General features: G+C 50.1%; 2 protein-coding genes across 2 annotated transcripts; both read left to right on the top strand.

The window, feature by feature from the left end:
- The first annotated feature begins 240 nt into the window (after nucleotides 1–240).
- Nucleotides 241–6809, top strand: LOC114898121 (eukaryotic translation initiation factor 5A-1-like). Its single transcript, XM_029227181.1, has 2 exons — nucleotides 241–255; nucleotides 6324–6809. Exon 2 carries the CDS (start codon nucleotides 6345–6347, stop codon nucleotides 6807–6809), a length of 465 nt encoding a protein of 154 aa, XP_029083014.1. The 5' UTR covers nucleotides 241–255; nucleotides 6324–6344.
- A 631-nt stretch (nucleotides 6810–7440) lies between these two features.
- Nucleotides 7441–8088, top strand: LOC114898120 (60S ribosomal protein L11-like). Its single transcript, XM_029227180.1, has one exon. It carries the CDS (start codon nucleotides 7441–7443, stop codon nucleotides 7987–7989), a length of 549 nt encoding a protein of 182 aa, XP_029083013.1. The 3' UTR covers nucleotides 7990–8088.
- Nucleotides 8089–23484: the final 15396 nt, after the last annotated feature.

Here is a 23484-nt window from a genome sequence, read left to right as displayed (position 1 = left end):
ATAGAAGAGTAAACTAAAGCCCAGAGAGGTTAGGAGATCTGCCTGAGGTCACACAGCAAGTAAATAGAGTAGCTTCTGTGTGTGTGTGTGTTCTTTCTACTCCTGCTCTGGGTTTCCTAGGGTGACTGTGATATTAGGGTGGACCCAGGAGGTACCAGGGGAGAGCAAATCCAGCAGCAGAGATAGCTGCAAATGGACTGACTGCTGCCAGGAATTGCTCCTAGAATCCTAGATAAAAGCAGTTTCCTTGCCAGGGTGAGGAAGGGCAGCTTCTGCTGGTGGCCAAAGGGCTTAACTTAATTTACAGCCTCTCATTTTCATTTTGGGAACAGAAGTTTTTCCCTTGCAACCAGTAAAATTGAATCATGGGTTTCCTAAAACTGTAGCATAAAAATGAGGAAGCTGCCAGGTAATGACCTGGGCTGCCTATTTAAAGGAGGCAGTCATGGGCTTCCCTGGTGGCGCAGTGGTTGAGAGTCTGCCTGCTGATGCAGGGGACACGGGTTCGTGCCCCGGTCCGGGAGGATCCCACATGCCGCGGAGCGGCTGGGCCCGTGAGCCATGGCCGCTGAGCCTGCACGTCCGGAGCCTGTGCTCCGCAACGGGAGAGGCCACAACAGTGAGAGGCCCGCGTACCGCAAAAAAAAAAGGGGGGGGGGCAGTCATGACAGTCAAACTCACTGGAAGAGGCCTCAGGAACAAAGCAGTCCAATGTGCCATTTTACAGATGAGAAAACAAAGGCCCCAAGAGACCAGGTGGCTTGCTGGGGGTTACAGAAGCCTGGCTCAGCCTTCGTCACTCTCTCCTGTCTTCACCCTCCATCACCCAGATTTTCTCACAGCTGAAATGGGAATTAAACCGAATGCAGGACCACTGCTCGGCTTGTGGATCACATCTCTGGGTACCACAGGGTACACAGTTATCTGCGTAGCAGTCACATGGAAAATCACACGGTGTGCTCTGTAGCTAACTAAGAACCGTGGCTTCTGAGCCGTTTGCCCTTTGCTGCTCCCTCCATCCCCTTGGCTGAGAGGCAAGGAATTGATTTCAGAATCGACTGGCCTGGGTATGTCTGCTTCCTCTTTTTTCCTGGATGAATCAGTGTGGACTTGTATGTCTCTGGATTCATGATTCTCTATGCTTCATCTCCCTCTAAAATTGCCGTCTAACCCTACATGACATTTGTCTTGTTTCCCCAGCAACCATCTCAAAAGCCATGAATAGCAGATTAAGGCTTTGAGGGCAGAGGTGAGAGACTACACGGTCCAGGCCAGGAGATGAAAACCCGGGGGCTCAAAGGCTGGTTTGCAGCAACACCCTCTGCTAACAAGAAAGGGAAGGTTAGCTTGGTGCATCTGAGTATTTTCTATGTGGAAAGAGCAGTTTTTTGTTATTTTTAAACCTCCTGGCGCCTAAGCGTCCATATGGTACATCTGAAACAGGGGTGGTTTGTTGGGTAATTTTATAAGCCATTTTCATTGACTTATAAAACTGTTTTACATAAATATCATCGTCTCTACAGAAAAAAAAAGAACACGGAAAATCCCCACGCTTTATTTACATTCCACCAAATTCCCTTCAAATCTTAATCAGTACATGGACATACCTTTTATATAGTTGTCAGAGTTTGCGCCTGCTGTTTTCATTTTCTGTTTATACACTCTTATGTGAAAGCGTAATCTTGTGTCTCCTCTACCCTCAACACTCGCTTTACTTCTGACACTGCTGGCCACCACGTGTGGAGGGGGGGCTGGAGGAGTGGGGTGGTCTTCTCAAGCAATTCTGCGACACCAGCTGGGTGTCCTACAATGTAACTCAATTCGGACTCCATCTACCTGGAGACAGCATCAGATCCCCCAGGCTAAGGGCTCAGTCCTACAAGACTGACCCTCACTTCAGATGCCAATCAAAGGTCCAGGTTATTACCTGTGCTTTTGACGACCTGGTATAAATCAGAGGTTCCCGTGACCCCCTCCTTGGGCTTGATTAATCTGTTAGAGTGGCTCACAGAACTCAGGAAAAGTTTACTTACTCGATTACTGGCTTATTACAAAGGATATCAAAGGATACGAATGAACAGCCATATGAAGAGATGCATAGCACGAGGTCCAGAAGGGTCCTGACCACAGAAGCTTCTGTGCCACCCTCCCAGCACATGGATGTATCCTTATTTGCCAACCGGGAGGCTCTCTGAATCCTACCCTTTGGGGTTTTTTATGGAGTCTTCCTTATATAGGGCACGACTGATTAAATCTTGACCATTGATTGATTCAACCTCCAGCCTCTCTCCCCTCTCTGGAGGTTGTTCAGGGAGGGCTGCACTGAAAGTTCCAACCCTCTAATCACTTGGCTGGTCTGGCAACTAGCTCCCATCCTTAGGTTACCTAGCGGCTTTCCAAAAGTCACCCCATTAACATAAACTCAGGTGTGGTTGAAAGGGGTTTCTTGTGAATCACAGAAGACACTCATTTCACTTTTATCACTCTGACGCTATCTTAGGAACTGAGGATAAAAACCAAATATTATAATTAAAGATGCCCCTATGGCTCTAATCACTTAGGAATTACAGGGTTTGGGGAGCTGTGAGCCAGAAACCTTGGATGAAGGCCAAAATACATATTTCTTATGTATCTCCACAGATGGAAACACTTGAGTGTTTACATGTCTGGTGCATCTGTTATGAAGCACAATTGGCTAGGCCATTCTCTATCGCTTGGAATTGTGGTCATTTCTAGCTTTTACATGCAGAATATGACTCGATAATCCCTTTGCCCAGTGCGGCACCTTAGATGACCAGCTCCTGGTTTGCCCAAGGAATAAATCAAGGCCAGTGGGTCAGGCAGGTTCTGGACTGGGAGCTAGGGGACCTCTGCCTTTACCTGGGCATGTTTCCCCACCTCCCCGGGCTTACACTCTGTGGATGTAAGATCCGGGGGTGACCTGAAGGTCTCCGAGTTGCATCCAGCTCAGCAGAAGGAGGGTCAGGGATTCTGGTCATGGGAGCTTCCACTGCTCAGGGCATGAATTGACTCGGCAGCAAACAAACCACCACATGGCCTTCTTTGAACCTTCCTCTCCATCAGCAATTCCCGTCTGCCTGTCCTCCAGAATATATCCCAAATCTGATCACCTCCCTCCTTTTCCACTGCCACCCCCTGTTCCACACCTCCCTCCTACCTGGGCTCCCTTGATCTGTTCTTCTCAGCCAGCCACAGTGGTCTATTTTTTTTGGCCACACTGCGCAGCTTGCAGATTCTTAGTTCCCTGACCAGGGATTGAACCCACGTCCTCAGCAGTGAAAGTGCAGAGTCCTAACCACTGGACTGCCAGGGAACTGCCCAGAGTGGTCTGTTAAAAACATAGGTCAGATCAGGCCATTGCCTTTCTTAAACCCTCCCATGATTTTCCATGTTTCTTGAAATGAAATCTGAACTCCTCACTCTGACCTCTAAGACCTCACAAGATCTGACCGCTGCCTGATTCTGACCTCATGCTGTCCACTCTGCCCTCTACCCCCACTCTGGTCCACGATACTGGCCTTATGGGCTTTCCCTCCATCCAGAATGCTCCCCAGCCCCAGCCTCTCCCACACCTGCCTGCTTGTCTTTTAGATCTCAGCTCACCTGTCTTCTCCCAGCAGATGGTCCTTGCCCTTCCCTCCTTTTCTGAAGGAGCCCCTACCCTCCCACGGATAATGATCAAAGACAGCATGTTATTTCCTTTGTAGAACTTTTCACAGACTGTCTTTCTCTTGTGTTACCATCTTTTGTGCTTGGGTATCAGCTGTCCTCACAGCCTCACTGGAAGGTGAGGTCTACTGGCTGGGGCAGGGCCCCCACTGACTCTGCCCCACCTTGCAGAGTGCCTGGCCTGTAGTGAACATTCAGGAGGACTTAATGAATAAATAAACTGAGAGATGAAGGTTACCTAGAGCCTTTTTATGCCTCTGCCTCACTGAGCTTGGCTTGTGTGTCTGACCCTGGTCAATTCCTTATGGGGGAGGCTGGTGAGAGGAAGAGTTGTTACCGAACTGAACCCGGGTCTGCTCAGTTGACACCAGCAAAGCCAATCTACTGGGTTGTGGTGAAGGAAAGTACAGTGTTTATTGCAGGGCATCAAGCAAGGAGAATGGGCGGCTAGTACTCAAAAGACATGAACTACCCTGGCCTTCAGGCAAGGGTTTTGAAAGTAGCATTAGGGGTAGGGCTGCAGGGTACATGATCAGCTCATGGACATTCTTCTGACTGGCTGCTGGTGAGGTGATGTTTTTCAAGTCTCAGTCATCAGCCTTCTGGTTCCAAGCAGTCTGAGGTCTGTGTCCCTGTGGTCAGCATGTAGTCACCATGCTCCAGCAGGTGAGACGGGGTCTTAGTTTCTGTGGGACAACTCAAGGATATGTGTCAGATTGTTACCTATATCCCTTCAGGAGGAACTAGGGGTCCTTTGACTCCATTTTCTAATCATGAACTGCTTGAGTCTGCTCTTTGGAGCCCAGGGAAGAGGCCAAACAAGAAGTGGGGGACACGGACGGACTTGCACCAGGGAAGGCCCTACAGGGTCCTGTTTGGTTTCAGAGTTTCATTCCCGAATCCCTCATGGCAGGTGTGTGCAAAGCCATTCTGACATGGCAGGTGTCCTATGGCTTGGTTGGCCTGGGTAAAGGGAGAAAGCAGAAGGTGGGGTAGAGCCATGGATGACAGAAGGCTGAAGACCACTGAATTCCTCAGAGGGGGACCTAACAGAGATGCTAGGTCCCCTTTGTGTTGGTGTGTCTACCTCCCCAGCGCCTACCACTTAGCATAATAATTCTTCCATTTATCTAGACTTTTATAAGCGTTATCGCATTTTTAATTCTCACCACAACTATACTGAGGGAAGTATACTGTCTTCATCCAACCGAAAGAAACTGAGTCTCAGAGAGGTTAAAAACAACAACAAAAAAAACCCTGCTCCTGGGCTTCCCTGGTGGCACAGTGGTTGAGAGTCCGCCTGCCGATGCAGGGGACACGGGTTTGTGCCCCGGTCCGGGAAGATCCCACATGCTGTGGAGCGGCTAGGCCCGTGAGCCATGGCCACTGAGCCTACGCGTCCGGAGCCTGTGCTCCGCAACGGGAGAGGCCACAACAGTGAGAGGCCCGCGTACCGCAAAAAAACAAAAACAAAAAAACCCTGCTCCTGCCTTGCAATTAGTAAGCAATTGAGTCAGGATTGGAACTTGAGACCATCCGACTACAGAGCCCTTGACCCCATGCACAACCCGGCAAGAGCTTCTGGAAGTATCTTGAAGTGGTCTCATAGATCTCGGGTCTCAGGACCAGAGCATCTCCCACGGGGCCCTCTCTGCCTTCTGCCTTCCTTCACAGCCTCTGCTTTGTGGACAGATCTGCGTCTCCCACCACAGAGAAGCTCTTTGAAGCCAAGGATTGTGTCTCATGTATTTGGTGAGAAGTAGAATCACAGGCTGCTCTCACTTTCCAGGACAAACTCATGCCCTGGGGCTGCTCTCGCCTTCTGAGATGGACAGCATTCTGCCTTTGGAATGTGTATCTCTCTCAGTAAACCTTTCACTTAAAAAAAAAAAAAAAGTAGAATCACAGAATTACACTTTTTTTTTATTGAAGTACCGTTGATATACAATATTATATAAGTTACAGGTGTACAATATAGTAACAGAATTTCACTTCTTAATCAATCCTTGTTAATAAACACCACCTGAGTTGCCTGTTAAAACACAGTGGGCTCTCTCTGTTTTCAGCCAACTTGGGAGGAAGTTACCAAGGCTTTGACAGCATCTCACAGGCACCAGTGACAAAGCATTAGGCCCCAAACCAAACACTTTCTAGAAATAATTTGAAAACACAATGGGGAAACCTGGCTGTACTCTTGATTCTGTCACTCCCCTGCTGTGTGATTTTGGGCAACTTACCTCTGCTTCCTGGGCCTCAGTTTCCTGTTTGTAAATGGGGAGATCCCCTAAGAGACCCCCCCTAAGATCTCTTCTCTCTTTTTATAAATATTAATTGAGGGCCCATTGTGTGCCCGGGATAGAGTGCTGGGCTCCAGGGATCCAGCCGTAAACCAGTCTGATGCCGGAAACTGCCGGATTCTGCAGGGCGGAGTTTTTGACATTTGCTAGCTGGCAAACCTCCTGGTGTAACATTCCGTGATTGTCTAGACCCCAACCTCCCCGCAAAGCCTTCAATCAAATTAGCACAATCCCACTTAATTAAGACCCGTGTGCAGCGGCGGCGGCGGCAGCGGGCTCTGAGGCAGCGGTTGGGCTCGCCGCGAGTGAACGGGGTCGAGTCTGCCTTCGCGCGAGCTGGAATCGAAGCCTCTTAAAATGTCAGATGATTTGGGCTTCGAGACCGGAGATGCGGGGGCCTCAGCCACCCTCCCGATGCAGCGCTCAGCTTTACGTAAGAATGGCTTTGTGGTGCCCAAAGGCCGGCCATGTAAGATTGTGGAGAGGTCAGCCTCCAAGACTGGCCAGCACGGTCATGCCAAGGTCCATCTGGTTGGTCTTGACATCTATACTGGGAAGAAATATGAAGATATCTGCCTGTCAACTCATAATATGGATGTCCCCAGCATCAAAAGGAACGATTTCCAGCTGATTGGCATCCAGGATGGGTATCTATCACTGCTCCAAGACAGCGGGGAGGTGCGAGAGGACCTCCGTCTGCCTGAGGGAGATCTTGGCAAGGAGGTTGAGCAGAAGTACGGCGGTGGAGAAGAGATATTGATCACGGTGCTGTCTGCCACGACAGGGGACGCAGCTGCTGCAATCAAGGCCATGGCCAAATAACTGGCTCCCAGGGTGGCTGTGGTGGCAGCAGTGATCCTCCAGCCTGCAGAGGCCCCCTCCCCGAGCCTGGCCCAGCTCTGGCCCGGCCCTTGGCTGGACTCCTCCCACACAATTTATTTGACATTTTATTTTGGTTTCCCCTACACCCTCAATCTGCCGGGGAGCCCCTGCCCTTCACCCTGCTCCCTTGGCCAGAAGTGAGTGAACCACGGCCTTGGTGAAGCTGCCCCTCCTCTTCTCCCCTCGCACTACAGCCCTGGTGGGGGAGACCGGGCGGTGCTGCTTGTGGTTTAGGTTTGTTTTGTCTTGTTTTGTTTTTTAATTCAATCTGGAATCAGAAAGCTGTGGATTCTGTGCCCTTCCCCCACTCATCCCTGGTCTAGTCCCTTATTCCCCAATAGCCCTTTTTCCCAAGCACCACCCCCACAGACTGGGGACCAGCCCCCTCCCCTGCCTATGTCTCTCCCCAAATCCCTTTAGATGGGAAGGGAAGAGGAGGAGAGGGGAGGGGACCTGCCCCCTCCTCAGGCATCTGGGAGGGCCCTGCCCCCATGGGCTTCACCCTTTCCTGTGGGCTCTCTCCCCGACACATTTGTTAAAAATCAAACCTGAATAAAACTACAAGTTTAATATGAAAAAAGAAAAAGAGAAGTCTCACTTTCTCTTCCTGTTTCCCGTCATGGCGCAGGATCAAGGGGAGAAGGAGAACCCCATGCGGGAACTTCGCATCCGCAAGCTCTGCCTCAACATTTGCGTGGGGGAGAGTGGAGACAGGTTGACCCGGGCAGCCAAGGTGCTGGAGCAGCTCACAGGCCAGACTCCTGTGTCCTCCAAAGCTAGATACACCGTCAGATCCTTTGGCATCAGAAGAAATGAAAAAGTTGCTGTCCATTGCACAGTCCGTGGGGCCAAGGCAGAAGAAATCCTGGAGAAAGGTCTGAAGGTGCGAGAGTATGAGTTAAGAAAAAATAACTTCTCAGACACTGGAAACTTTGGCTTTGGGATCCAAGAACACATCGATCTGGGGATCAAATATGACCCAAGCATTGGTATCTACGGCCTGGACTTCTGTGTGGTGCTGGGTAGGCCAGGTTTCAGCATCGTAGACAAGAAGCACAGGACAGGCTGCATTGGGGCCAAACACAGAATCAGCAAAGAGGAGGCCATGCGCTGGTTCTAGCAGAAGTATGATGGGATCATCCTTCCTGGCAAATAAATTCCCGTTTCTATCCAAAAGGCTAATAAAAAGTTTTCAGTGAAATGTAAAAAAAAAAAAAAAGTTGCAGTGGTTAAGAATCCGCCTGCCAATGCAGGGGACACGGGTTCGAGCCCCGGCCTGGGAAGATCCCACACGCCGCAGAGCAACTAAGCCCGTGCGCCACAACTACTGAGCCTGCGTTCTAGAGCCCATGAGCCCCAACTATTGAGCCCGTGTGCTGCAACTACTGAAGCCCACGTGCCTAGAGCCTGTGCTCCGCAACAAAGAGAAGACACCGCAATGAGAAGCCCGCGCGCCGCAGGGAAGAGTAGCCCCTGCTCACTGCAACTACAGAAAGCCCGCGCACAGCAACGAAGACCCAGTGCAGCCAAAAAAGAAAAGGCCATAAATATTATAAATTAAAAAAAAAAAAAGACACCTACACAAACCCCCTGCAGCTCACACCCGGCCTGGTTTATTTGTAAGGCCCCTTCTCCCCTTCTGCCCTGGCAGAAGTCTGACCTGGGAGACGTGGCCTTGGTGCGCTGAGCGCCTGGGGGTGGGCGTGGGTGTGCCAGAACTGGAATCTCAAGAAGGACCCAGGCCAGGAGAAGCGCGAGGACACTGCGGTGAGGCGCCGCCCAGCCAGCGTCCCGAGCCTGGCGCCCCCAGGACGGCCCCCGAGGCAGGGACCGCGGGGGCAAGTCGGCCCCTCCCCGGGATCACCTGCACGGGGCGGGGCGGAGCCGGGGGCGGGATCCCGGACGGCCGGAGCTGGGGCTGCTGTGGTGGCGCCGGCGGGAGGCGGAGCGGGCGGCGGCCGGAGCGCAGGGCTCCCCCGAGCAGGTAGGAGGCGCGGGACGCCGGGGACGCCGGGTCTGCGGGGGGCACGGGCGGCCCGGCTCAGGCGCAGCGGCTCGCTGTCCACCTGCCGCGCTCCGCGGAGGGGTGACGGGAGAGGGAGAGTGAGGAGTTCCCAGTCCCACCCCCACCTGCGTTGGAAGGGGTGCCTGGGGTCTGCGCGCGAGGGCGGTGGGCGGTGGCCGGGGTGGAGGGAGGGATATCGGTCACCTTTTGCGGGTTTTGGAAATGGGGGTGGGGCATAAGTACAGGTGCCCGGAGTGCCGGGCAAGCTCGACCCTCGCGGAGAAGTGCCCCGAGCGCCAGCCTGCGTTTGGGGGGTTGATATTACGGGCATCCAGCAGGCAGGTCGTTTCCTTGTCCCACCTCTCTCACCAAGCCTCCGGCTGAGGGTCCGAGACTCCCCGGAAGAAAAGGGAGCGGACTCGGCCAGCCAGGAGGTAAAGGGATTTTGAACCACTCAGGACCTGTGTTGGCTTCATCTGTGAAATGCGCGTCTGGATGGGTGAGCCCTGTGCGGAGACCCCTCCAGGAGGAAGATCTGCGATGAAAACCCACAGCAGGGGGAGGAAACCAGTGTTCTAGCTCAGATCAGCAAACTCAGCAGCTCCGGGGTGGCTCACTGGACTAGCTGCTCCAGAGGAAAGAGGTGGGGACACGTTCTGTGGGCTGGATATCTGGCAGGAGGAGGACATGGGTGTGTCAAATACTAGAGCAGGCTTAGAGGGACCAAGGAAGCCATCTAGTCTGGGACGAGGATCTGGAGGGGTGCTTGGAGGAGGTGGGATTGAGTAGGGATGGGGAAGAAAGCATAGTGCTGGTGCTTTAGAATCAGTCAACCTGGGCATTGGAATCCCTGCCTTGCCCCTTAGGTGCCAATAACTTAGTCTTGGGCAGGACCCTGCATTTCTCTACAGTTCCCTTTGCTCCGTAAGTGAAACAATTTCTTTGACAGGGTGTCAGGTAGTCCACATAAAGTGCTTAGTACAAGGTCTGTATGTTATAGGCACTCCGTAAATATAAGCTGTTAATTTCCACTAGACTGTAGCTTCTTTTTTTAATACATAAATTTATTTATTCATTCATTTATTTAATTTTTGGCTGTACTGGGTCTTCGTTGCTGCATGCCGGTTTTCTCTAGTTGCTGAGAGTGGGGGCTACTCTTTGTTGCCATGGCTTCTCTGTTGCGGAGCACGGGCTCTAGGTGCGCAGGCTTCAGTAGTTGTGGCACGTGGGCTCAGTAGCTGTGGTGCGTGGGCTTAGTTGCTCCGCGGCATGTGGGATCTTCCCGGACCAGGGCCTGAACCTGTGTCCCCTGCATTGGCAGGCGGATTCTTAACCACTGCGCCACCAGGGAAGCCCTAGGCTGTAGCTTCTTGGGGGCAGGGGCCATGTCTATTTGGTTCACCATTATATGGTGCCCGGCATATAGTAGGTCTCACTACATATTGGTTGAATGAATGAACAATGAATGAGTATGTAGTACAACAGTTGGCATGTGGTAAGTAGTCAATAAATAGCCGTGAATTTAGAGATGATCAGATCCTAACAGATGGGATGATGTAGGAGACGGTTGTTTAGGTGGATGGAGCAGTGTAACAGATTAAGATAAGCCCAGAGTAACAGATTTGGGGCACCCCCTCTTATGGGGGGCAGGGGAGTAATATGATAAGCTCATCCAGAGCACAGAGGTAGGGAGGGCACACAAAATCCTGGAATCCTGAGTCCCAGCAGCCACATGGGCATAGATGAAGGAGCTGGAACTCTAGGTAGGTCAAATACCTTTCTCACATCCTCTAAGTGTCCACCTCCAAATTACAGGGGTAAGGGGCGGCGGGTGGGCAGGGCGGGGGGGAAGACACAGCAAAGGACTGTGGGTACCTGATGGGAACAGAAGATGAAAAGGGAAAGGGACTCCCATGGCCCCTTCGTGGGGGTGGGACATTCCTCACCTTGTCCTGCTGTCTCCTGGCTGGTGGTGAGGTAGCTGAAGGGGGCAGTGTGGTGCCAGGTGGGCCAACTATGTGTGTGCTGAGCCAGGCTCACAGTGAGTTGGGCTAGGGGAACGTGTTGGGTCTCTGGGGGAATCTGCTGCAGTGGATTCAAAGCTTATCCCCGTGGCCGGTTTGCACACCCGTTATCACCCCTGTGGACAGTGGCCACTGATGCCTCGGGCTGGGAGGGAGCGATGTACTTGAGGTGGAGCCACTCTTAGCAAAGTTAGCCTGTCTGACTAACTTTGTTAGTTAGCCTGTTAGTAAAGCTAGCTTGTCAGCCTGTCTGACATCCTGGCAGGCAGCCTCATTGGGTTTCCATCTCCCTGTGGTGACTAGGAGTCCGTGAGAAGCAAAGATCTGAAGTGGAGGTGAGAGATTTGGGGGAACACATCAAGAGGAGATGGGAGGCACTGTATTCCTCAAAAGAGCCGAGTTCAAAGCTTCTCCTTGTAGCACTTTCCATAATTGCTCATAATCATTTAATGTCTGTGTTTCCCACCGACTGTAAACTCTATGGGAACAGGGAGCAAGCCTGCCTCCTTCCTTGCTGCATCCCCACCTATGACAGTGTCTGGCACGTGGTAGGCATTCAGTGAATGTCTGTGGAATGCACAAACCTGGGCTGAGGACTGGGGCTCTTGGTGTTGAGAGAGGAGAGCACCCCCTGACAGAACTGATGTAAGCACCACAAGTTCTTTTGCCCCTGTCTGATCCCTACCTCACAGCTTGAAGGGTACGTCCCCCTGTCACAGGTTCTGTGCCTCCACCCTCTCTCCTGCCACCATCAGCGTCTTTTCTCAGGGAAGAATCCACTACTAGTAGACATTTACACCTCGGGGGAAGGCCTAGGCACTGTGCTGCTGCTCCCAGCCCTACTGCCCTTGACAGTCAGCCCCCCAGAGACCCCCAGGGCTTTGAGAGGAGGAAAGCAACATCCAGGCTGATCCCCATCCCATTGCTTCTGGGGCTCAGGGTCACAGAAGGTAGGAGCTACAGAGACCCTTAAAGGTAACAGAGGTCTCCCTCCATTTAAAGGTGAGAAGACGGGTCCAGAGAGGATGAGATACACTCGGTCAATGGAGGGTTAGGGGAGACCTCAAGTCTCCTAATCCAAGTGCTTTGTCACTAGAGTGGGCTTTGAGAGTCTCTGGGAATTGTAAATCCTGCAACATTTCTCTTTACTTTCCAATCTTCCAATAAAATGGAATGGAAGGTTAAAAAAAGGATGGTAAAGTGGATTTAAGTTGCCCAATAAACCCTTTTAATTAAAAAAAACAACAAAAAACCTCATATGATGAAAATAGACCCCAAATTATGTATGTTCACTTTACTTTTCAAAAGATGTATGTTTGATATTGGAGAAAAGTAATCTAAAATAGGAACCTCTCTAAACTAGGCTAAGTATTGCTGGCCAGCAGTGCCTGTGTCAAGATGCCCCCTGCACGCTGCCATGCGAGAGCCTCTGAAGGCAGCCCAGAAGCAGCGGCGTGTTTGTTTCTCCTGGACAACCTCCAAGCACTGAGCACACTGCCCTGTTGGGCTCCCCATCTCCATCCATCTGGCCTCCTGATGCAGTCATTGACATCTGGGCTTCTGGCATCCCACTCTTTGCTTTGGGATCTGGTAGGGTGGATCCCTCTTTGCCTTCTTTCAGAGGAATTCCTTATCAGGAGGAAAGATCCTCGGTGGGCAGGAGGGGGCAGGAAGAGGGGAAGGGGACTGTGCCAAGGCAAGAGCCTGCCAGCAGGTCTCTGGATTCCTGAGCAGGGCTGGGTGTAGGTAAGAGTTGAGGGGGTAGGGCCAGTGGCAGCTGGGCTGGAACCTATCATGTGGTTTGAAACTCCTGGGGGTGCTGGCTGCAGTTTGGCCTAAGGAAGGAAAAGAGGGTGTGCCAGCCTCTAAGACAGAGAGGCCTGTTCTTCAGCCAGCTTCCAGGCCTGTTGTGAGGGGCCTCCTGCCTGGGCCACATACTCCTGAGCTGTTGGGGCCCTCAGTGGGGCTGCCAGATCCTATGGTACGTCCCGGGCAGCTTCAGGAGGTGGAGGGGACGGTCTTAGAAGCTCCTGGCATCTCAAGGAGCCGTGCAGACCCTGGACTGCCAGCACACCTCGCTCCATCCAGGGCAGCCTCAGCCAGCAGTGAGGATGGGGCACAGAGCAGGCACATAGGCCTCTGCTTTTGAGCTGTGGGATCTTGGTCAAGCCACATCGCCTCTCTGAGCCTCAGTTTCCCAATGTATTAAAGAGGATACTATCCGCGGTCCTCCCTTAATAAACATTAGTTTCCCTTCCCCTTCAGAGAAGCTTGTGTCTTGGGACCTGTCGAGCCAACTTTTAGGGCCAACAAGCCTCAGGATTTTTCAGTTCCTCCAGAATCCATCCATCATTCATTCACTCACTCATTCTCCAAGGCTAACACCTGCCTCGGGCCTGCACTGGAAATTCAGCTCTTTTTCCTGCTGTTTGGTTTCTGGCAGACTCCGGCACACATGGCCTGGCCTTGAAGCTTCCATCTGTTCCTCCACTGGGGATGCTCTCTTTCAGTCTGTCGTACAAAATAAAAAGCAATTGTGTAACTTGTTCCCCTGCTGCTGTCCCTAATCCCCTAACCCTCCTCCAAGTTCCCTAAGGTTTTAGCCTGCAGGTCTCAGAGGGAAATAAATGGTTAACGACTGCTTGCTGAGAGCCCGTGTTTGCTGGTGCCCACACAGCGCTAAATGCTCCACATGCTTCAGTCCCTTTAACACCCACGGCAGCCCAGGAAGTGAGTAGTAGTATTCCCTTGGTCCCTGCTAAGGTTCAGAGACCACTTGCTGGTGGTCACAGAGCTTACCAGGGATGCAATTTTGCCTTCGTGGACCCTTCCTCCCTAAAACATATTAACAGTTATATTAATGACTGCATTGGTGTATTAAAACATTTTCTCCAACCTAAAATTTCCTGTTTTCTTCTGATTTTGACAGAAATGAGAACATTTTTGTGAGCCCCGGAAAGTATTGTGAGCCCTGGCACTGTCTCCTGGGCCCAGGAGAGATGCAGGCCCTGAGGCTAGGGAGAAACAAGGCTGAGATTCCCGCCCACGCTGCTGTGGAAGTTCTAACCTCCTCCCTGTACTGCCCTTTAGCAATTAAAAAAACAAAAAACAACAAAAAAGCAAGAAACTGTAGAAAAGGGACTAGCTATCTGAAATCTTAATGCCTATGGTGGTATTAATAGTTGTCTCTGGAAAATGTAACTTGGATTTTTTATTCACCTCCCCACCAAACTCCCACCTTCTGCCTCGCTACTTCTTGTTTTTTTTTTTTTTTTTTGCGGTACGCGGGCCTCTCACTGTTGTGGCCTCTCCCGTTGTGGAGCACAGGCTCCAGACGCGCAGGCTCAGCGGCCATGGCTCACGGGCTTAGTTGCTCCGCGGCATGTGGGATCTTCCCGGACTGGGGCACGGTGTCCCCTGCATCGGCAGGCGGACTCTCAACCACTGCGCCACCACGGAAGCCCCTCGCTACTTCTTGACCAAAACTTTTCAAAGAGCCAAGACCACTCTATCCTCTTTTGTGGAAATTCTAGACACCCCGTCTTGGCCTTCTATCCAGTCTCAGACCTAAAGGGTGACTGGTTTGCCCAGAGGACAAAAGGGGATTCATTTATCTTATGGGAGCAGCTCCAAGTTGCTACCTAATCCCCAGAAACATTATCTTTGGTCATAGTAATAATAACAACAGTAATTCATATTTTTGAGAGCTCTCAATGTGCTGGGCATTTGCTAATCACTTGGCATGAACTGCCTTATCTCCATTTTACAGATGAAGAAACTGAGACTTAGGAAGACTAAGTGAGGTGCCCAAAAGGAGGTGCCAAGATAGGGACCTTAGTAGGGAACTAAGCTGAGTCTGCTAGACCGTTGTAGTTACTGAGTCCAAGCTCTCTCTGCTCGCTGCACGACAGGCCAATAAATCGGAGATATTGAGGTGAGGAATAACGACTTTATTCAGAAAGCTGGCAGACCGAGAAGATGGCAGACAAATGTCTCCGAAAAACCAACTTACTGGGTTTGGATGCCATTTTCTTTTATAGAACAGAGAAGGGAAGGAGGTGAGGAAGTAAAGTAAAAAGGCCATAAGATTTGCAGATGCCCCTGGAATGGCCAGCCTCGGTGACCAGACGTGTTAATTTCTTCTTTCTTGCAGCCATCCACAGGTGGACAGCGTCGGGATGTTTCCCTGAACAAAGGCACTTTGGTTTAACATTCAGGAAGAGGGGCAGGGTTCCCCAAGGCAGGCCATTATGTATAGACAATATCCTTTTAATGAACAAAAGCAACTGAAAGCAAAGGTTAAAGTAAAAGAAACAGATCCAATCTGTAGTCAGATTTAGCTCTTCCCTGTTTCATTGTCAGAGCATGACCTCCACGAGGGCAGGGTCCATTTCCCACGGTCTCCCGGTCGCCCACCACAACTTCCAGTGTGGAAAGACACACTTTCAGTGTGGAATGAATGAATGGTGGACTGACCTCTCCACTGTCCTGCTCTCTAGGACGCTTACCCACTTCCTGTCCCTGCTCCTTGTCTTGGGACAGCCACTACCTCCTGCCTCTGTAGTGCAGAAGTTGGCAGCTACAGCCCTGGGGGGAGTCTGGGGCAGCTCAAAGCCCTGCTGGAATAAGGGACTGATCAAAGCAGGACAAGCTTCAGGCATTCACTCCCGCATCAATGCCCATCCAACCCCACCACCCACCCCAGCCTGTGGGATCCCTGCAGTCTACCTCCTGCCAAGTCTGCTTCTCCCTGGAACTCCAAGGTGAAGCCTGACAGACACACAGGCAGAGTGCCAACAGGAAGGAGGTGGCTGAGGGAGTCTGTGTGGCTCTCTGGCTCGGGGCTCATCTTTTTTCCTCTTAATGCCTTTGGCTCTCCCCCAGGGCACATTACCAGACTAAGAGCAAATACCCCCAGGGGGACATGAATTCACCCACGAAAATAATCAGATGCCCTAGAAGTACAACTACTATACAAGAAAGACAATAAATCAAGCTGCATATGTCATCTAAAGCAGAATGATTGAAGTAGATGGACCAAGATTTTGAAGTAAAGCACGATAATTATGCCTAAAAAGATAAGGGAAGACATTTGTAAAATAACGCAAGGACAAGAAGTCCAGGAGAGAACCAAGGCAAAAGATTAGCTCTGAAAGATATACTCTTTAAAGTAAAGGACACAATAGATGGTATAAATATCAGTTTGGATATAAGTGAACAACTAACTAGTAAAGAGGAAAATCAGATTGAGAACTGTCCCAGGATGCAGGAAAAGACAAAGAGAGAACAAATGAAAAAGAAAACCTAAGAGATGGTGGGTAGAAGTAGGTGTCGCTAAAGGAGAGAAAAAGAAAAATGGAGAACAGGGAAGAATTGAAATAATGGAGATGAAATGTTCCAGAATTAAAGGAAAATGAATGAACTCAGATTGAAAGGACTCATGGAGTAGCCAACGGTAGAAATAAAGAAAAATCCACACAAAGATATGGTAAAATCGAGAATATGACGGACAAAGAGGAATGACAAAGAAATAGCATCCCTTACAAAGGGCCAAGAATCAGATTGACATTATACATCTCAGCAACAGCACTTGAACCAGGAAATCAGAGTAATGTTATTATAAGAATTGAAAGAAAAGAACCGTTTCAATCCAGAATTTTAAAGCCAGCCAAATTGTCATTCAAAGATGAGGTCATACTAAAAATATTCTTAGGCAAATAAAGCCTTAGAAGGTGGAATACACAGAGACCCACATTGAAAATACTCATGAAGGAAATACCTAAATAATAAAAGAAACAAGTCCAGGACGTGCTGCAAGAGCTATGGGAAGTCAGGGTGTTTAAGTCAGGGGTCAGTGCAAGAAACAGAAGCAGAACTCGGCATTTTCGGTAGGAAGGGATTTTATGCACCTAATTCTTTTAAAATATTGGAAAGGCTGGAGGCTTCCAAAACGATACAGAACTGGCCAGACTGGAGAGCTATGGCACCTGCCGTAATCAGGAAAGTGAAGGAATCACAAGGGCTGCCTGGAGCTGTTGAATTTAAAGATACACAACCATGGCCATGTGATCCAGGAATCCGGAAGCTGGTATGCTGTAACTACCCAGATTCTGGAACTCAGAGTCTGGCTACAACACTTGCTCATCTTTTTAACAGAGGACCAGCCTTGGGCCCAGACACTTTGGGAGGTAACACTGTCCAGCTAGAGTTTAATGACATTGATCCGTTTCATCTATTTTATTTTGTTACTTTCTGTTGATGGCAAGTGACATTGGTTTTCCATTTTCAGAAATGATAGAACATTTCTGTTTAGAGCACACTTTTAAATGTTTTAAAGGAAAAGTAGGTCCAGGGATCTCACTGCAAAGCCATTGTGATTGGTGCAGACAATTAATATAAGTAGTCAGAGGTGGAAGAGGTGACCTAGGGAGGAGGGGACAGTTGGGTCTCATGACAGAGGAAGGTTTAGATTGGTGTAGTACTGGGAAGATAGCACTGGAGCGAAGGCCAGTGTGCTGATTATCTATCCCTGTGTAACCAACAACTCCAAGACTTAGTGCCTTGATGCTGTCTGTCGCGTGGTCTCGGTCAGATCTTCACATCTGAAGGCTCAGCTGGCCTGGGCGCCCCCAGTGGCTCACTCATGTGGCTGCCTAGTGACACTTGGCTGTCAGTTTTGAGCACAGCTGGGGCTGTCAGCTAGCACATCTACCTGTGGCCTCTGCACGTGCCTTGGGCTCCTCACAGCATGTCAGCTGGGTTCCAAGAAGGAGGTTTCCAGGAGCAGGCATTCTGAGAGGCAGGAAGCAGAAGCTGCCACTGAAGGGCTATACCTGGAACTTCCGGTGTCACTTCTACCATATTCTAGCGGTCCCAGCAGCCATAGGGCCCACCTAGATTCAAAGGAGTGGAGAAATAGACTCTACCTCTTCAGCGGTGAGCAGTGGGATGGGAAATACTGTGCAGCTAGCTTCCCAGTGCTGGGAAGCATGGGTGAGTTTAGGAGACAGGAAGTCACTCATTCCCTGCCTAGGGCCGGGGAGAAAAGGAGGAGACAGGTGCTGGTGGATAAAACTGGAAAAGTTCCATGGAATACCTTAGTTGATGAGACGAAGAATTAGGGCTTTATTCTGTAGCCAGCCAGAAGCGATTGATGGTATTGGAATGAAGGAGAGACACCGTGCAGAAAGCCAAGGTCTCAGCAATTCTTTCTGCAACGAGTGGGTCCCCAGGGAAGAAGGCTGGTAGCTTCTGTTCCTTTACAGTAGAATATCCCAGCGGCACGATGGAGTGAAAAAACACATTGCCCCCAATCCACTAAGCATTTGTTAGACAGTTACCGTATGCCAGGTGCATGACCAGGCCAGGCATTGTGGAAGTAAGTCTACAATTCGTAAACCACTGGGCTATCCTGCAAATCCCAGTATTTCTACCTTCATTCTGTAGCTTCTAGATCTCCTCTTGGACTCCTCATGGACCCAAAATCTTTTGCTAGGACAAGTGTCCTGGGTTTGGACTAAAAAATTATGGTGCAGGTCCAAGTCCAAGCCCCTTAAGCACCCAGAAGAGGGTGTGGCTTACCCCTGGAGTCTACATGGAGCTGAGCGAGGGCCTCTGATGGTCGGCAGCAGAGCTCAGGGAGCCAGAGCCCAGAGCGTTCAGTGTATGTTCAAAGCCAACCCATCCTAGGGCATCTGCGAAAGCCCATCTCTTCCACGCAGCCTCTCTGTGTGCGTGAATTCACTCCCCATGAAGCTCCTAGAATAGAAGGGAAGACAGACCTGTCTACTAATTACAACACTTTCATATGATAAATGCTGTAAGCAAAGTACCTATGAGATGCTGTGACGTCTCAGAAGACATCGACCTACTTGAGATTGGCCGGGTTGCTTTGGGCAGGTCTTGGAGAAGGAAAGCAGCATTTATCAGTGCCCACTATGCACCAGGCACTCACTTTTCTAGAGGCTTGACATGCATTGCTAATGACTTATGCATGCAAAACCTTCACACGTTTATGCGATAAGGCTAAGTAATTGGCACTTATTAACAATTGTTATCTCATTTCATTGTTGCAACCAGGAAAAAAGACAGGAATCACCAAGCCCAGTTTACAGATGAGGAAACAGGCCCAGAGAGGTTAAGTCACAGGCCCAAAGCCACTCAGGCCGGAATTCAAGCCCATGTCTGACTCCAAACCCCACACCTCTGTCCCCCGCACCATACCACCATTTTGAGGGAAGGGGAGGACTTCCCGGGAGAGGAACAAATCCTGTTGGGGGGCGTTGGGGACTCAGTAGTCCCAAAGAGCCAGGGTTCGTAGTGTGTGGGTTCCAAGATGGGATGGGGGAGAAGGCAGGAGAGAGAGTTTTGAATGCCAGGCCAGGGTGCAGGGAGAAGGCTGGATTCTCTCCCCAGGGAAGGTCCCACCACTCCCTAGCTCACACTGTAATCTCTCCTCCCAGATCACTCGTCGCCTGAATTCCACGTCCTTCAAGTCAGGGCTAGGCCTGGAACACGGTCTCCTGACTCCCAGCCCAGAGCTCACTCTTCACCCAGCTTCCTCCTTGTCATGGCCTCCCTTTCAGGCTGTGGTGTTTGCTCAGAACCCGAGCCAGGGGCAGAGAGCAGAGAAATATTTACTTATGTCACCGCCAACCCTGCCTCCTGGCGGCCCCAAGGGCTACCTCACAGAGAAGTTCAGTTATATAACCCTGAGTTGACACAGCAAGAAGGAGAAGGAAATAAATTATAATTATTCTTTTTCCTCAGTCTTGGACACACTTTGGATAGCTTGATATTTGCTTCTCTGCTTCCTCGTCTTATTGACCTGGGGTCTCCAGGGACCTTAGTGGTTCTCGATCAGCTGTTGATTTTAGCCTTGATTCTGGTGAGGCTGGGGATTTGGGGAGGTCGTCCTAGAGGCTGGGGAAGGGAGAGAAATGAGATATCAAAGGGCTGCTTTATGCCAAACTCTGCCGGGGCTTTGTATGCATAAAGTCATTTTACTCAAGCAGGAGCCCAACGAAAGTGGTCCCGTTTATTACCTCCCTTTTGCAGAAAAGGAATGGAGGCACAGAGAGGTTAAGTAACTTCCCAAAGGACACTCAGCAGAGCCAGGTCAGAAGCTCTGAGGCTTCTAGTTTTCAAACATCTCACATGGAATCCATGGCATAGGGATCCTGGAGAGAGCAGAACATGCTAGCATCTCCCTGTGGAGGAAGTTCCTCCATAGCTTAATCCCAAAACATCCCTCACATCTCATCTCCTCTCTGGCCTTCCCTGGACACTCAGCTCCACGGTGCTGGGACCCTCACTGTCCCACCCCCATCACCAATCTCACACTTTTCTTCCTGAAAGTGTTCATACTCACCCCCACCTCCCAGTCTTCACACCCAATGTTCTTCCCAGCTAGAATGTCACTCCTCCCTTCTCCACCTGACAAAATCCCAGCAAAATAATAATAATAATAATGCACCTTCATAGAGCAGAAGCTGTGAAGTGGAGTGGTTAAAAGAATGAACTCTGAGTGTTTTGCATGGTCCCAACTAGTTTCATCACTTCTGCTGGCTGTGTGACCTCAGGCAAGTTAGTTAACCTTTCTGGACTTCAGTTTCTTCACCTGTAAGATGGAGATAATGATACCCAGCTTACTTAAAAGAAAGAGATAAAATTATGGGGTGAAACGAGTTATAAAAATAAAAATGATATAAATAAAAACTTACTTGTAAAGTTTTTTTTTGTTTTTTTTTTTTTTGCGGTACGCGGGCCTCTCACTGCCGTGGCCTCTCCCGTTGTGGAGCACAGGCTCCGGACGCACAGGCCCAGCGGCCATGGCTCACGGGCCCAGCCGCTCCGTGGCATGTGGGATCTTCCCGGACTGGGGCACGAACCCGTGTCCCCTGCATCCGCAGGCGGACTCTCAACCACTGCGCCACCAGGGAAGCCCCACTTGTAAAGTTTTTAGAAAAGTGCTTGGCACCTAGTAAGAGCTCATCAAATGCTTATTCTTATCATCAAGGCTTCAAATGTGGAGCAGACTCTGAAGTCGGATTCCTTGAGTTCACATCCCATCCCAGTTGGTGACCTTAGACAAGTTAGTTAACCTCTCTGGGCCTCAGTGTCCTCTATAAAAAATTTAAACTGCAATGTGCTTTCCACTTAGGGAGGATGAGACAATCAAATAGACATAAAGCAGTCAGAGGGCTTGGCACTTAGAGACAGGTAAATATAATCTACTATTATATTACTGGGGTTCAGACCCAGATCACTGACCCCTGAGCACAAGGGTTTAATGACCACATGGTGCCACTCAAATTTTGCCTCTCCAGGCAGCACGCCCTCTTCCCCGGCCCCCTGCTCAGCACCCTCTCCCACTCCGAGCTCCATAGCACTCATGGCCTGTCTTGTCTCTTAAATGTCATGTCTGCATTACCAGCGGCCCCATGTGGTGGGAAAGCACAAGACCCATGACCTGTGCTTGGTCCTTGTTCGATGAGGCAGTTCAGTCAGCTGTTATTAACCCCCCACTGCTCATTCACTTAGCGGGGGTTCATTTCATTTGACAACTATGTGTTCATACCTGCAATGTGCCAAGCAGTATTTGAGGAACTAGGGATTCAAAGGGTGAATAAAAACTGACACATTGGGCTTCCCTGGTGGCGCAGTGGTTGAGAGTCCGCCTGCCGATGCAGGGGACACGGGTTCGTGCCCCGGTCTGGGAAGATCCCACATGCCGCGGAGCGGCTGGGCCCGTGAGCCTTGGCCGCCGAGCCTGCGTGTCCAGAGCCTGTCTGTGCTCCGCGACGGGAGAGCCCACAACAGTGAGAGGCCCGCGTACCGCAAAAAAAAAAAACAAAAAAAACCTGACACATCCCCTACACTCATGGGGCTCAGAGTCTGATATGGGACACAACCATTCATCAAATGGAAGGTGATAACTACAACCAGTGGTGACAGAGGGACACAGGGCTGTGAGAGTGCACAGCATGGGAATTTGAAGTGATGCTTGGGTTAAAGTATCAGAAGTGTCAATAAATGAGAAAAGAGTGCTCTGGCATATGCAAAGGCCCTGTGGCAGCGATGGGACAGAGTGACAGAGGGCAGAGCTCAGACAGGGAGGAGACTGGAGGGGTCTGAAGGATCCAGATCCTGTACAGGGGACTTGCTGACCATCATAAGTTCTAGTCTGAAGTAGTCTTGAGGTTTTTAAAGATTGCTGGAGCTGCTGTGGAGAAGGGTTGCAGTGGCCCAGAGTAGAGGCAGCCTTGACCTGTTAGGAAGCTATTGCAGCATCCAGGTGAGAGAATACAGAAGCCTGGACCTGAGCGAGGATGGGGAGGATGAGAGAGGTTAGTAAGAAAATGTATAAGACGTGAAGGTAAATCTGAAAGGGCTTGATGATGGGGGTGGAGGACTGGTGACAGGCGGTGACTTTAGGTTTCTGGCCTCAGAGGCTATGTGAGTGGCAGTGACATTTCCTGCAATGGGGAACACTGGAAGAGACCAGATTCTGTGAAGTGCTAGGGCATGACAAAGCCCAAGACACTGCCTGGGCCCTCAAGAGGGGGAAAGCAGACATATAATAACAACGACGATGGTGATAACAGTAGCTAATTGAGTGCAGGATTTGAACCGAGCAGTCTGGCTCCAGAGCCTCTGTTGTAACACCCTCTACTCTACAGCCATCATGCCATCATCTTTATTTTCTAAGTGCCTACTAGGTGCTAAGAACTGTGCTAGGCCCTGGGATGTCAGCTCTGAACAAGAAAAACAGTAGCCCTGCCTGGCCGAGCTCCCTGCTGGCTCAAGACGCACCAGCCCACAGAGGCAAATGCTGGCACGCTGACCTCCCAGTGGCCTCCCACCCTGCTCTCACAGAGCTTAGGATCTGGGGGTTAGATGGGTCACAAACAAGACAGTTTCAGCTGGTGGTTATTCTGTGAAGAAGGTTAAAGAGGGTAAGTGAGACAATTCCTGGGGTTGGGGGGAAAGGGATAATCTTAGAGTGGTGACATTTAAACTGACATGATAGTAAAATTGCATAATCACACAGTTAATAGTTCAGAACCCCAGCAGGGAGTAGGGGTGGGAGTGAACAAACTGTATGAGGTAGATTTTTTTTTTAATTGAAACATTTGACATAAGTGCTTGAAGTGTTTGATGGTTTGGGTTTTGAAGTATAAATAGGAGTTCACCAGGCAGACTGGGTTAGGAAGTCATTCTAGAGAGAAGCATGAATATGAGCAGAGGCAAGTAATGCTATGCGATGTGTGTGTGTAGAACACAAGCTCTTTGGTATCTCTAAAGTATAGTTCATAAGCTCCATGTGGGCTCAGGCCTATATTGTTTCCTTTTTGTCTCCAGTGTTTAGCATGTAGCTTAAGATTAATGAATTTTTACTGAATGAATAAATGCATGAAGAAATGAACAAATGAATGAGCTAGTGTTGATAGGAGAGGCAGCAAAGAGAGAAGGACATAGTATAAATCAGTGTTGTTCAATATAAATGAGCCACATATGTAATTTTAAATGTTCTAGTAGCCACGTTAAAAAAGTAAATAGAAACATTACATTTTGATAATATATT

Source organism: Monodon monoceros, unplaced genomic scaffold (assembly GCF_005190385.1).
Source record: "Monodon monoceros isolate NGI ecotype Baffin Bay Population unplaced genomic scaffold, NGI_Narwhal_1 Super_Scaffold_18, whole genome shotgun sequence".
In the NCBI taxonomy this organism is placed as follows: domain Eukaryota; kingdom Metazoa; phylum Chordata; class Mammalia; order Artiodactyla; family Monodontidae; genus Monodon; species Monodon monoceros.
This window is presented reverse-complemented; position numbering and strand designations above follow the sequence as displayed.

What these genes read in the sequence shown, in the direction of transcription:
- LOC114898121 (XM_029227181.1), top strand. Translation starts at nt 6,345, where the DNA reads ATGTCAGATGATTTGGGCTTCGAGACCGGAGATGCGGGGGCCTCAGCC.
- LOC114898120 (XM_029227180.1), top strand. Translation starts at nt 7,441, where the DNA reads ATGAAAAAAGAAAAAGAGAAGTCTCACTTTCTCTTCCTGTTTCCCGTC.